We start from the raw sequence: 13,507 nt of genomic DNA, 5'->3' as shown, positions 1-13,507 counted from the left end.
ATATTTGGAGTTATTATTTTTAAATGATTGGGCTTGTCATAACTATAGGAAGGCATCTGAGTTTATGCTATACAGAGTTTGTGAAGTAGTAATTCAAGAACTTTGCAGTGGGTCTAAACAGCAAATTTGCCAAAGCCAACCAAGTACCAACCCTCTGCAGAGGGGAGCAAGACATTATCCCTGTATGCATGTGGAATACTAAACAAAAAAAGGATGATCACCTTGTTCCCTTCAGGGTAGAGGGGTGCAGGGAGAGGGAAGGGGGTCAAAAAAAAAGGGACTGCCCCTGTGTTGGTCAAGAGTGTGTAAATAACACTGTGACAAAAGGGAACACACAACCAGGCTCCTGTTAGCACTGAGCCACCACCAAAAGCCAAGAACTGCCCCAAGACCTCAGAGCTTCTGGGGCTGAGGCTAAAGCAGAAAGCAAACCATCCCACAGGCTTCCCTCTCTTCGTTCCCATTTTAAAGTGTCTGTATCGTGTTTGAGTCATTTCAATCTCAAAAAAACAGGAGAAAAAGGGAGCTGGACTACAAAGGACTCCATGAAAGCAATAAAATCATCTGAAAGATGTGGTCTACAAAGACAAGGAGAGAATTCAATCTGCAGCTTACAGAGGAGCTGATAAGAAAAGATTGGTCTTGCTGTTGCTGTAATACTCAAGGGCAGGGAAAAAGTGTGTGTGGGGCACACTTTAAAAAATAAATCACACCTACAGCTGTAGGAATAATTTTTTCTTCCTTCAAAGCCATGATTTCATGGTCTGATCTGCCCAGGGGAGAAGCTGCAACACTTTGGTGGCAGAGGTGTGAGTACAGACTATGAAGCCTTCACAGGGACAGAATATCACCTGGTACATCTGGAACAGAGCAGCTGAACCTACACATTTAACTCCTTCTAATGCTTAGGAGGACCTGCTAAGTATCATCCCTATCAACATCACTCATGCCTGTCCACGGGAACAGAGAAACAAATACCTCTTAACATTAATTAAACAACCCTTTGAGTAACTTCCCCAAACCATTATTGCCACGAGAGATCGGCAAGCAAAGAAAAGGTCGTTGTTAAAACAATTAGAATTTCTGGAAGGAACTTATCATGTTAGAATATTGCACTAATAAAAATAAAAGAAAAAAAAAAGAAAAAAAATAAGAGAACGCCCTTAGGCAGCAAGTTAAGCCATTACCTTTAGTGTGATATAGAATAGCAGCCCTCAGGTCAAAAGAACCCCAGCTATCTTTCCTTTCTAGGCCTCTCTGGTACCTCTGTTCTTTGGCGGAGGCTAGCAAATTGTTCGTAGGAGAGGCCAGAGGATTCTCTACTTCATAGTCTTTTGAAAGAAACACTAAAGCACCTTGGCTACCGGTGTCTGCCTTTTGTAGGTCACCTGTGTGATGCGACTCCAAAGCTAAGACACCACCCTCAACAGCAGTCCCAGGCTTAAGAATAGCACTAAGAATTTGAGGGCTAGTCCGTTTATCCAGCTCATAAGCCTTAGGAAACACAGGTTGTTCAGTTCCTGAGGGAATGATTTCAGCACACTGTGAAACCAAAGTGGCAGGATATTCCCCTTGAAATGTCACTTCCATTAACTGATTATCCGCAGATTTCCCCACAACGGTTTCAGGTCCAGCACTGGGCTCGTTTATGAAAGACAAGCCCCACTGATTCTGGAAGATATCCCCCAGGTTCTGCTGATTCGTCTGCGAAGGGAAATCGACTTGCGCTGTCCCCAGGAGCACAGTTTGCATATTTGAAGGGTAGATAAAAAGGCCAGATTTCTTTTGTTCGAGGGCTGTCGAAGTTGTACTCATGTCCTGGGGTACTGACTCGGAGGAAGTCGATGGTACAGTACTAGCAGCAGTTGAGAGCAGTGGCTGGGCCCCTGGGGAATACACACTTCCATCGGTCCCTGCGAGGATCGGCCCGTTGGAGAAGCTGGCAGAAGTGACAGATTTCATAGCAGACATGGGGACTTGGGACAGTCGACTTGATGTTTGGGCCTGAGTTTCCCCAGCAGATGACGAAGATGATGAGGATGATGTGGATGGGGTTTGAGCTGCTTTGTTGAGGTTTTCTTTAACTTTACTTGCATAACTAATTTTGGGAACAATTTTAGCACTGCTATTGTCCACTGGAAAAACTGGGGGTGGTTTAAATAAGGTCCATGAGTCCTCTTTAGACGTAGCCGACGATGCGTGCTTCCCTTTGGGCCGGTCATCAAACTTCTTGCCGCTAATCCCAGGTTTGGCATCAGAGTTTTTCCGCGGTACGTCCCCAAGCCCAGGCTTTCCCCGGCCTGCTCCACCAGCCCCAGCCTCGTATTTCCAAACAGGCTTAGTATTTTCAATTCGGTTCCCCTTTTGTTCACTATAATCAGGCTTGAAACTCTCAAGTTCCTGTTTCAAGGTTGGTGCGCTGACCTCCTGCTGCATTATTTTGTCCTGTACTAGATTCAAGTTCTCGCAACCCTTGGCACTGTTGCGCCTGCCTTTCCTTTTTTTAGGCGTAGTATATCCACTCTCGGAGCCACTACCATCGTTGTCGGCCCCTTTGCCTACGTAGCCATTTGTGATGTAGCTGGAATTATTGGTCACCACACCGTTTGGAATAGCCACTCCCTCTGGCTTGTCTGAGGACTGGTTTTCTCTGTGTTTGTTTTCGTAGGACTTCTCATTCTTTTTGTCCATGCTATTTTTCTGGATGAAGTTCTTGGTTTTGATTCCAGCTTTCCCCAAAGCACTGGCCTTCACAGTCTGCTTTGGGGTGACATTAGAATCTACGAGCTGCTGGCTGCCATTGGGTACCCTGGATCCTGGGGTGGTGGCTTCATCAGAGCACAGGCCCTTTAGTGACACTTCTCGTTCTCCTGCGTTACCATTTAGCTCTCCGTAGCCTAGAGGGAAGCCAAAAACAGCAAAAGGCAAGAATTAGAATGTGAAATGTTAAGACTTGTCATTGCAGAAAGCTGCAGTCAGCCCCAAACATACCCAGTTTCCTCATGCAGACATTTTAAAATAGGAAAATATCTAGTCTCTGAGGTAAAGCAGCATAAATTTATTTGCTGGAACCCACAGCAAGAAGGGTTAAGCAGAAAGGACCAGCCATGACTGACTCTCACATAACTGAGTGACACACAGATAACATAACAAAGCAAAACAAAATACTGATACTATGTCAGGAAAATATACTGTACTGAAGATCTCTGGCAAGCTGGGGAGCTATTTCATCAGCTACTATTTCCAGGTCACAGAGAGGAAAAAATTAATTCCCAGGATGCTTCAAGACAGCGGGATCCGCTGCCTTTGTGACAAGATCTGTGGAGGTTCAGAATACACACTGTGAACAAGGGACAACTACCATTTCCATCAGCTCCTGGGCCTGCAACACCAGCAGTCCTCCTTCCCACCCTCCTCCCAAATGCCATCTCAGTAAAGGGGTGGGGAGAAAAAAAAAGAAAAAGGCAGGATTTCCAAAAGGACATGTGCAAGTCCAGTTGGAAGATGGAGGGAAGAAAATGTGACCGCATCTCCTCACCACATTTCAAGATAGTGAACCAGCACCTCCCTACACGTGCTCTTTTGCACTGAAAAGGTGACAAAACTGAGAAGAAATGCATCCCTGTAAGCACCCTTCTGCTGCCACCAGGAACTGATCTCTTGCCCACTGAAAAACTAGTATTTCAGAGTCCCCAAGAGAGCTGGTATGAGCTGGAGACCCGAGAAATCAAGTACCTGCTGAGGGCTCCAACTCACAAAACCATGAGATTGTGCTGTACACTCAGCTTTCATTTTTCCTTCTGAAGTTCACTTCTAGGCCTTATGGCTCTGAAGGAAATATTGGGAGTGCAGTTCAAGCAGAACTGGAAGCCCAGACAGTCCACACTGAACCAACTTAACTTCCTCTTTGTTTTTTCCCTTTTAAATATATCTGGCCAGAGGCCGGCTGCTTTCGAGGACCCTGGCTACAGTGCCCCAAGAGAAGCCCTGGAGCCCCACTGGGAGACAGGGAGAGCACACTGTGCCCTGCTTAACAAATGCACTCCAGCTGCGGACGGAGCAGAGGGATCCCTCCTACTGCTGCTCCTCTGACTCATCCGTCCTCCTTCCGAGGCTGGAAAGCCTTACATCCCCCACAACCACTGACCCACCTAAGGCTCCATCTGCAGCCACGGTGGCACGGAGTCAGCACAGAAAGGGAGTCCCTCAACAACTGGAGCGGGCAAAACTCCAGCTTGAAAAAGAATGTTTTTGTTGTTGCTGATGTTGTTGAAATTAACTGCTGTAACTAAAAATCATTGTTACCCTCACATCCTGGAGCCTCAGATGTCTGGCAGATGTAACAGCTCAAGTTCTGTGCAAGTCGGGAACACAAGAATCCTTGTAGGAACCTTTACAGAAATTCCACAACTGAGTTTGCCGAGGGGGATCAAAAAGGATTTTACTACATGCAAGTATCTGTAACCACCACAACTTCCACTATAGCTTTCAAATATGTTGTTAAGAAATTAACCATAAATACTTCACCCCAGAGAGAACTAGTACAGTGGGATCCTCTAAAATTAAGTATTTCAGAATAGCGTGAAGAGGAAGCCCTCTCAAGAGCAGCGTGTTACAGCTGACCTTGTATGACTCAAGACTTCTGACACCACTTGTTAACGAAACAAAACAATAAGAGTGGTCATAAGACCATTGCAGATGAGGAGTGAAAGAATAAAATGAAGAACAAAATCCATTTCAGTAAGTCAGTGTGTCAGCAGTTTCTAGTTCCAATTCTCAAGTATTCACAGCTCAGCTGCCTGAGTTTTCTCCAAATCAACATTTGGCACAGCTGGCCTTGGCCTGGACATGGAGGTGCAGGAACCAAAATTTAGGGGAGAGAGAAAAAACCACGATGGTAAGAAGAACAGGTGAAGAGGATCTGGCAAGCTCACAAACCGTTTCAGAGCTGGAAAGGGAGGGGTGCCAGCCTAGGCACATATTAAAACCCTGGGCACGCTGCAAACAGTGAAATGACTACTCAACTTATTTTTGCTCGGTAACTTATTTTAGCGTGTACCGGATCAGGTCCCTCCCTGCCAGCCCAGGCTGCACATGGGGCACTGCCGACCCCGCTCTGCTGCTGCCAGGCCCCCTCCCACCTCGTTATGTAAAAGGAAAATTCAAGGGAAGAAAAAAAAAAAAAATGTACGCGGCACTCCAGCCGGCTGGTGGCCACGCACTCGCTTTGACCCCGCACAAGCCCCCCCAGAAGGGGTTGCTGGAGCCGGGGAACCCCCCAGGAGCGCGGCGAGGGCTCCGGCCCTGCCCGGGATCGGCTCCCCCCGCGCCGCTGCCCGGCCACCGCCTCTGCGGCTCTGCCGCCCGGCCAGCGGCGGCTCGGCACGGCCCGGGGGCCGCAGCCCCGGCCCCGGCGGGGAGGAGGCGGCCGAGCGCCCTGGGCCGGGCCGGGCCGCGCCGCCTCCCGCCGCCGGCGGGGCCGCGCCGGGCCCCTCCGTCTGCTCTGACTCATTGATCCTGGCGCTCATCAATCGCCCGGCCGCCCCCCGCGCCCCCCCGCGCCCCCGGGACCCGGCCGGCGGCGGCAGCGCGGCCCGGCCCCACGTGCCGGCGGGCGGCGGTGCCGGCGGGCCCGCGGCTCCCGCAGCCCCAACATGGCGGACAGGAAGCGGCCCCAGCGCGGCGGAGAAGCTTCGAGCCGGGCCGGGGGAGGCGGCGGCGGAGGAGGAGGAGGAGGAGGAAGGGGGGGGAGCCGCCGCCGCCCCGCGAAGGTCACAGGCCCCGTCCCGCTGCCCGCCCCAACCTGGTCTCCGCTTCGGCGCCTCCGTGTGCTGCGGGCCGCCGTGCTTGTGCTCGTGGCGGAGCGGCGGCTTGGGCTGGGCTCGGCCGTCGGGCGGCGGCAGGTAGGCGCTCTGCGCGTGGTGGTGGTGGTGGCCGTAGTAGTAATAGTGGTGGTGGTGATGGTGGTGGTGGGGCTGCTCCTCCATGGGGGGCGGCTGGCGGGGCCGGGCCGGGCTGGGCGCTCGCTGCTGGGCCGTGCGGCTCCGGCGCGGGGACGCGGCTGGCGCGGGGGAGGCGGCGGACTGGCAGCGCCCGCCCTGCAATCAGCGAGCGGCGCTGCCGCGCCCGCCCCCCGCCCCGCCCCGCCGCGCCGCGGCCGGGAGAGAGCCGGCACGGCCAGCGCGGACCCGCCCGGCCGCCCCCTCCCCGGGCCAGCGGCAGGTGAGGCTGCCAGGGACGGGGCTGTTTCGGGGCGGGCGCGCTTCGCCGCCTCCCTGTGCGAGCGCGGTAGAGCCGGAATGAGCGTCCACGGCGGAGCCGCCTCCGTCCCCGGCCCTCGCCGTTGGGGTGTTCCATAACCGGCGGGGAGCGGCGTGCGGCCCCGGGGGGGGTTTCACCGCAGGGTCACCGGGAGGAGGGAGGCCCAGGATGCTCCAAAGCCGCGTTTTACCGTCATGGAGCGGGTGAACCGCGCCCCGCAGCAGGCGGAGAGGGTTGGAACAGCCCCAGCCAGCAGCACGCGGAGGGGATCTGGGCAGGAATGTGATCACCGTGAGCGGCCGGGTTCCCAGCAGCAGCCACGGAGAGCGCGGAGCAGCAGCAGCGCCCCGAATCGCTGCCGGGCCGAGCTGCAGCGCTCCCGCGGCAGCCGGAGCTCCCGCGGCTCCAGGGCTCCACCCGCAGCCGCCCGGGCGGACCCGCCGCTCCCCGCACGGACTCGCCACCGGGCGTGCTCAGCACCCACCCGGTCCGGGAAAGGTGGGCTCACTAAATGCACCTGTCCACCTCCGAGAGAAGCACCGGAGCTTTGACTGATACTTAACAAAAGATCAAAGGTTGTTAGGGAAGCCCGAGAGTGTAAGGAGGAGAACTCTTGAAACTTGTCAGAATTTACAACAGATTTCATACCGTTTCAATTTCTGATTATCCCCACTTGAGCACGTTCCGGGGGGGGATGGTGGCAGCTAAATGACCTGAACTCCCGCCTCTGCTCCGACCAGCCTCCACTGCAGGAGGGCAAGACATTCAACTGCTGCTCCTGGATCCCTCCTCAACACCAAGGCCCAATTCTCCAGACAGCACTGAGACAAAGGGTTTTGGGTTGCATGGAGGAGTGAGGAACTGAGGCAGGAGTTAATTAGGAATGTAGGAAAAGGGCAGAGAGAACGGGGAGATCCACGACTGACACAGGCTGGAGACAGAGGCAGAATCCTGCTCCAAGTTATTTGCTGCTCTGGTGTGATTAATTGCCTCCAAATACTCCCAACAGTGTGCACTGCAGCAAGCAGAGAGGAAAAGTGACAAAATAAAATGTATTCATGTAATTAAAGACCGTTACAATTAATGTGCACAAAAATATAAGCAGGCTCCACAAATAGTCTTCAAAATAGTATTGACTCGCTCCTCAAGGCCTTTCCTTGCAGCTTAATGTTCTGTTCTATTTTTTGACTATTTTAATAAAGTAAATAAAATTAATAAAGTTCACGTGTCTAGAAAGCCCTATCAGACTTTGGCACTGTATGAAGGACAGAGCCCTTGTCTGGAGATTTTACAGTTCCCAAGCTTTATTTTAAGAGAACACAGTTGAAAGTTTATGCCTCAAACACAGCTTCCCACTTCACCCTCCTCTTTACTACACAGGAGGTAAAGCTTTTTCTTACCAGAAATACCAACTTCGACATTAATACAGAGGGTTTTTTCAAGATTTGAGGTGCCTGAAATATCACAAGTTCTCTGCCAAATCATTCCTGCAGTTTAGATTTCTTTCAGCACAATGCAAAGCAATTTAAAACGTGATGAAACCATTTAAGCAAGCAATGATGAACTTCGGGCTTTACCCAAACAATAACGGTCCTGGTCCTTTCAAACGCTGACTCATTGAGTGACCTCACAGTGCTTAGGAGACAAGTCTTAAAATGAAGAGTCGGGCTTTAATCACAGCTGACATTTTATTGGTGGCTTGGAAGAATTTATTTTTAATATAGGGAGCTGGCTTGAAGATTTAAACTTCAAAAGACTCTGAAGAAAGCAAACAATTATAGACAAGTCAGCTCCACATACACATACCAAAAATCTGAATAGAGAGGGAGGTGGGCTGTCTCTTTGTGAAAGACAAAGCAACTATGTCACTGCTTAGAAGTGTCAAGCAATCAGTATTGTATTATCTAAAGCTTGCAAAAGAGATAAAAAAAGATCTAAAATAATACGGCCCGGGGCTCATCACCTTCAATAGCACACCTGGCACATGAAGCATGGGCATCCCACCTCACAACATGGCATGTCCACAGTGGGCCTTCCCCACTTCCCACCGATTCCACATTGCGTCCGCAGGGATGCATTTTGAAGTTAAGAGTAGTTCCAGCAGGCGCCGTGGCCTGGTGTCTCCCCCTGCCACACTGGAACACATCCCCTTCAGAAACTGTAGTTTCTGTTGATCCCAGTGTTTGCCCAGTGTTGCAACAGTTATACTGTGCATTAATATTCAACAGTTCTTCAGAATGTGTTCTCTGGAAAAGGGAAACTAGAGATTTCCACATCTGCTCATCTGCAGCAGTTTTCCTTCTTACTGCACTTTGGCAAGCTAGCAAAGAGGCAATTTTCCTTGGAATTCCACACCCAGTGCCAAGTATTCCCACATCCAGGCAGAAAGCTGGGCACAGCCAGTATAATTTCTAACTCAGTAATTTATTCAAAGGTCTGTTTTATGAAGCTTTGAAGTGGATGGCTTTGCAGAGAACCTGCCATTTAAAGCTGCAAAATTAAGGCAGCAAGGAATGAATCAACTGCTACAGGAATCATGAGAAAGTTTTCCTGGAGAGTCTGACCCAGGATGAGTTTTGTGTTCATATTAAAATGCAGTTAAACTGAGAAGCTATTGAAGTGATTTTTTAAGAACAAATTATTTCCTTTCAAAGGCAATCCTCTCTAAGACACTACATTTAGTTTCCATTAACTGTTTTCAGGTAAGTTAAAAGTGAAACTATAAAATTAATCCATGAAAAAAATAAAATGCTTGCTTTGTAATATTTCATGTGTCTGTCTCCTGTTTAAAACTCAAAATTGGGAAACACAAAAATTACCATATTTATAGATATTGGGAAGAGCTGTTATACAAAGTATGTGTGGCATTTATTTACATTTTTTCACTACAGTGTTTTCATTTATAGCAGGGGTTCAGACTTGCGACATTCTCCATATTCCAACACATCCAACTTAACAAAGCACTCCAGCAGACCTTCAGTTCCAAGCAGGATTATAACCACACTGTTCAAAACCTTGCCACGTTTGGCCGCTGGGATCTAATGTGTTTCAGTACAAGGCAGTTGTGATTTACCAGTTGATATGCAAGTGCTGGAATCTCAGAATTAATTCTCAGAAGCAGTTTAGTCAAGATGGATGACAGGGTACGAGCACTGCTCACAGCTTGACCACAGCTATTCTCACAGAGCTGCTGCAGTTACGTTCAGGTAAGGAAGAGCTTCTCCTTGACTCCATTTTTGTACTCTGCTGTGTACATTATTTATAGGTACAAAGCTGGTCTCTTTAAAGACTTCTCTCTCTAGAAGCAGCTGGATAGTAGGCATTAGGTTAGAGGTCTTAAAAAGCAGCAAACCCCAAAAAATTAAAAAAGGATTTAACCCCTAGCTGAATTGTAGAAATGGATACAACGGACACTCATCTTTCCCATCCCTAGCAATTTCAGCATTTCCACCTCAGCACATGCTGAATTATGATTTTTTTTTCTAAAAACTTAGTTTCCAAATGCCATAAGCACACTATGTTAATTCTTCATTCACTCTCCAGAAAATTAAAGCAGTCCAGCACCAAAAATAACCATGAGGCATAGTTTTGTGAGGCAGCAAAACTGACGTAACGGCTGCTCCCAAAAGGGAAGGTCATCTCTCTCTGCCCTGCCCTCACAGCAATGCTGCTGCTTCTCAGAGCCCATTTGAGAAATTAAACTAAAAAACAGATCTTCAGATGGAAAAGTGCACATTTTTATTCTGGTTAAGCTCCCTGAACTGTTTCACAGAGGAAACAGACAAATATTAACACCCTGAAGAATGGGCTGTCACTACAGCAGCTCAGGAGTTGCCTTTCCACAGCCAGCCTGGCTGCAGGGATGACCTTCTGGGAATTGGGCAGTGGGGGCACAGCTGGGGTTGCAGCCACTTAAGCCATCTAATTTTATTTTGCTCATATTTGTGAGTCAATTCCCTCAAGTGCCCAAAGGAAGATGGCGTGACCATCCTTCAAAGTGTTTTGAGCAAGCTGTAACAGAATGGCTGTAACCAGTGGGACTTCTGGTGGGTACATCCATTGTTTCACAGGACTCAATCTGAGGATCATCCCTGTTGTAAAGACACTGAAGTGTTCACACAAGCATGAGTAACATCTGCTGCCCATATCTGCATGCAAATTTGTTTACTAGAGTGCAATTGTGTAAACTGGAGGCAGCTTCTTGGACACATACAAGAAGCAGCATGGGAGGCAGGCTAGCAGATTGGCCTCAGCCACATCTCTCATCCTTACTTCTCTGGGATTTCAAAGAATCCTGGCTTTCAGATAATTCTGGATCTCCTCCTGCTTCCTAGGATCGTCACAGGGAGCACAGAGAAACCCCCACAAACACCTACCAAGGTGTTCTTGCACAAACACCCCTGCTGTTAGGACCTGAGGCACAGGCAGTCCAGCCTGACTTACACAGGAAATTGTATCAGTCACTGCTTGCAGTAGACTTTGACCTCTGGAAGACAAATGAAAAAAAGCTCAATCCACAAATCCCAAGCACTTTTTATCTTGTTATACAACACAACAGTCACAAGGCTGCTAGTCACATTTCATTCTCATTTCATTTGGATACCAAGCAGTTACTTTGAAACAGGGATATTTTTTTTTGTAATTATTAGTTTTTAAATGTGTGTTGGGTATGTCTGCATTTGGCACATGAGGACTCCACTGCTTGTGTTTGCACTCAGGGTCTCCAACCTAACAAGGCCCAGCACTCACAGAACACCAGATCTGGAGGGGTTATTATCTGAGTTATTGCTGTGACTGCTGCTTCATTATGTGACACAGGGCAATGACGGTTGACTACAAGATTAGGGATTGGGAAGAGCCCTTGTCTGAAGGAAATTTAAAAAGACTGGGACCATTCACCTTGGAGGGAGTGAATCAGAAAGAACACAGTGAAGGTATTGCAGAATGCATAGCTTAGAGATAGCAGCTGGAGAACTTTTGTTCACCTTATCTCAAAACATAGGAATGCAGGAATATGAAGGAAAAAAAAAAAAAAAGTAAATGAAAAGATAAGCAACCACCTTTTAATGTTTTGCATAAAATATATACGGGATTCACTGATAAGCTACATTGTGAAGAGCAAAGTATTATTAGTTTTCTCAACGAATGGGCATAATTCAGCTAAAAGTAAATATTTGACATCTAAAATAGAGGTTTTGTAAGGATTACTATTCTTTGGAGCACAAATGAGCTTCTGCCTCTTGGGATTTAAGAGGCTATTTCTGCCAGGTATCCAGGGCCTGGGGAGCTCAAATAGAAGCAGCGTGAAGAACTTACTTTTAAAAACCCATCTCCTCTGAAGAACTCATGGACTGAATACAAATGAGACAGCTGATGGCTCTAGTTGGGGAGGAAAACAGACTGACTGGCAGGGCAAGCAATGGGCACTGTGCAGCAGATGCTTGTTAACATCCAGATTCCACAGAGGAGTTCCTGCATCCTCAACTGCCTGGATCTGTGCTCCATTTTATACAATTCAGGTATTTTTGTTACTAAGTGAGGGCGCTGCAGGAGTCAAAGGCTAACCCTCGCCTGTATTTAGCCCTACTTCCTTATCTTGGAATCTGGTCCACGGTGCCACTCTCGTTCTCCCACACAGTTTCTGTACTCCACTGCTTACCTACTCATGAGGACTGAATTCCAGGACAAAGGCTGTTGTTCGCAACAAAGGGTTTGTGGAACAGCTATTCTGGCATGGCTCCCCAGGTGGAGATACAGTTCATATAGGCAAAAGAACTCACTAAATCATGTCCTTAAAAGGCAAACTACACCATCAGAATAAATCATCTCCACATCTTTGCTTTTTGCATGCCATCATTGCTGCAGGGTTAAGTCTGGGATTTTTACATTCCAACCTGCATAACTATTCTGGCAAAACTAGTAGCTCCTCAATCAGGAAAGGCTAGATGCACCAGGAAACAAAACAAAACAACAACCAACCAAACAAAACACACCAATAAAAAAGATCTTGCCTTATTTTCTTAACTGTTTCTTTTTTGTAGATATTGAAAAGAAGAATGAAGGAATGAGCCACGAGCACTGGCTCTGTTAACAACTGGAAGGAGAACTGTGTCCAAAAGTCACCTCTGGGGTGGAAAAAAGCAGCAGAACAGCAGTACACAGCAACCCTTACAAAAGGATTTATTTACTACATGTATGAAACAAAAATATGGTGTCCTAATGAAGCTGTGGTGGAACACAAGTAAAATCTAAAGACATAACTGAACCAGAATTCTAGACCCCCACTAAGACCCCCTACTCTATAGTAGCCTATGAATTCATTCATCAAGTCCAATTAATAATATTCACTCTTCATTATCATCTTTTCACTGCAATAGACCTCATGTCAGCCCCAGGAAAGGATATGAGTCAATCCTTGACTAAATGCCTCTGATTCACTAAGGAACCAACACATATAAAATCACTTAAGATTAAAAAACACTAAGGTTTGCCTCACTGGTAATTTATCTAATGGCTGCTAAGATTGGGGCAATGGGAGAGAGATGAGAGAGAACAGCACTACATCACTATGGAAACTAGAATTTTCAAAATAAATACCTTTGCAGAACTGAGGTTGCAGGTCTAAAATATCTTGGTTTTGATGTTACCTCCCTTTACCACGAGATACAGCCAGGCTGACCAGTCAGGCATAGGGAAAAAGCTTGCATGAGGTGACAGAAGATATCCCATGGCTGACGTTCCTTATTCCAGGGCAGGTACCAGCTCTGAATGGAAACTTCAGTGATTGATTTGTTACCTGTACACTTTTGGGGGTCTTTCTGCCCCACAGCCATCTGGTTGCAGAATGAATCCATACCACTTCAGATGGGAAGCGCTACCTTTATCCCACTATACTGATAAATATTTGCAGTCTTATTTTTTTTATATCAAGTGAACTATGACAACACAGTATTTACAGCTTTGTAAAGTTCCAATTCCCTTACTCACACTAGGAAACTCCTTATCCTGGAAATAGCTCCACTGCAGTCACTGTTTAGGGTACCCAGTCCTTTGATTCCCATTAGTCAAAAATGGAAAATACAGTTGGTAACTTCCCCACTTGTGCCTGGGCAAAGGGTTTCTCATTTTAGACACAAACATACCTCCACACCCCACCTACCTTGTACCATCTCACTGATTGCTGCTGTAAACAAGTCAAGGCTCTAGAAATGCTGACTCACAGTGCTAAGACTATGGAAAATATTTA

The 13,507-nt window shown here is 47.7% G+C and overlaps 1 protein-coding gene and 1 long non-coding RNA gene across 4 annotated transcripts in view; one reads left to right on the top strand and one right to left on the bottom strand.

Moving 5' to 3' along the window:
* Window positions 1-13,507, bottom strand: part of NUFIP2 (nuclear FMR1 interacting protein 2) — a 34,183-nt gene that overhangs the window by 8,683 nt on the left and 11,993 nt on the right. Inside the window, exons 1-2 of one of the 3 annotated variants that reach the window (XM_032130386.1) lie at window positions 5,804-6,027; window positions 1,188-2,897 (exon numbers count right to left, since the gene is read on the bottom strand). In XM_032130386.1, the coding sequence (XP_031986277.1) occupies window positions 1,188-2,897; window positions 5,804-5,987 (1,894 nt within the window). In that variant the 5' untranslated portion in view covers window positions 5,988-6,027. Of the gene's footprint in view, window positions 1-1,187; window positions 2,898-5,803; window positions 6,028-13,507 lie in introns of those variants that run through there. The other 2 variants (XM_032130385.1, XM_032130387.1) reach the window with 2 other exon arrangements.
* LOC116454166 lies at window positions 9,172-12,526 on the top strand. Its single transcript, XR_004244021.1, has 2 exons — window positions 9,172-9,467; window positions 12,303-12,526. It is a non-coding gene; the product is annotated as an uncharacterized LOC116454166 (long non-coding RNA).

Source organism: Corvus moneduloides, chromosome 20 (genome assembly GCF_009650955.1).
Source record: "Corvus moneduloides isolate bCorMon1 chromosome 20, bCorMon1.pri, whole genome shotgun sequence".
NCBI classification, from domain to species: domain Eukaryota; kingdom Metazoa; phylum Chordata; class Aves; order Passeriformes; family Corvidae; genus Corvus; species Corvus moneduloides.
Note: the sequence above shows the minus strand (reverse complement) of the source record. Positions and strands in the feature narration are given on the sequence as shown.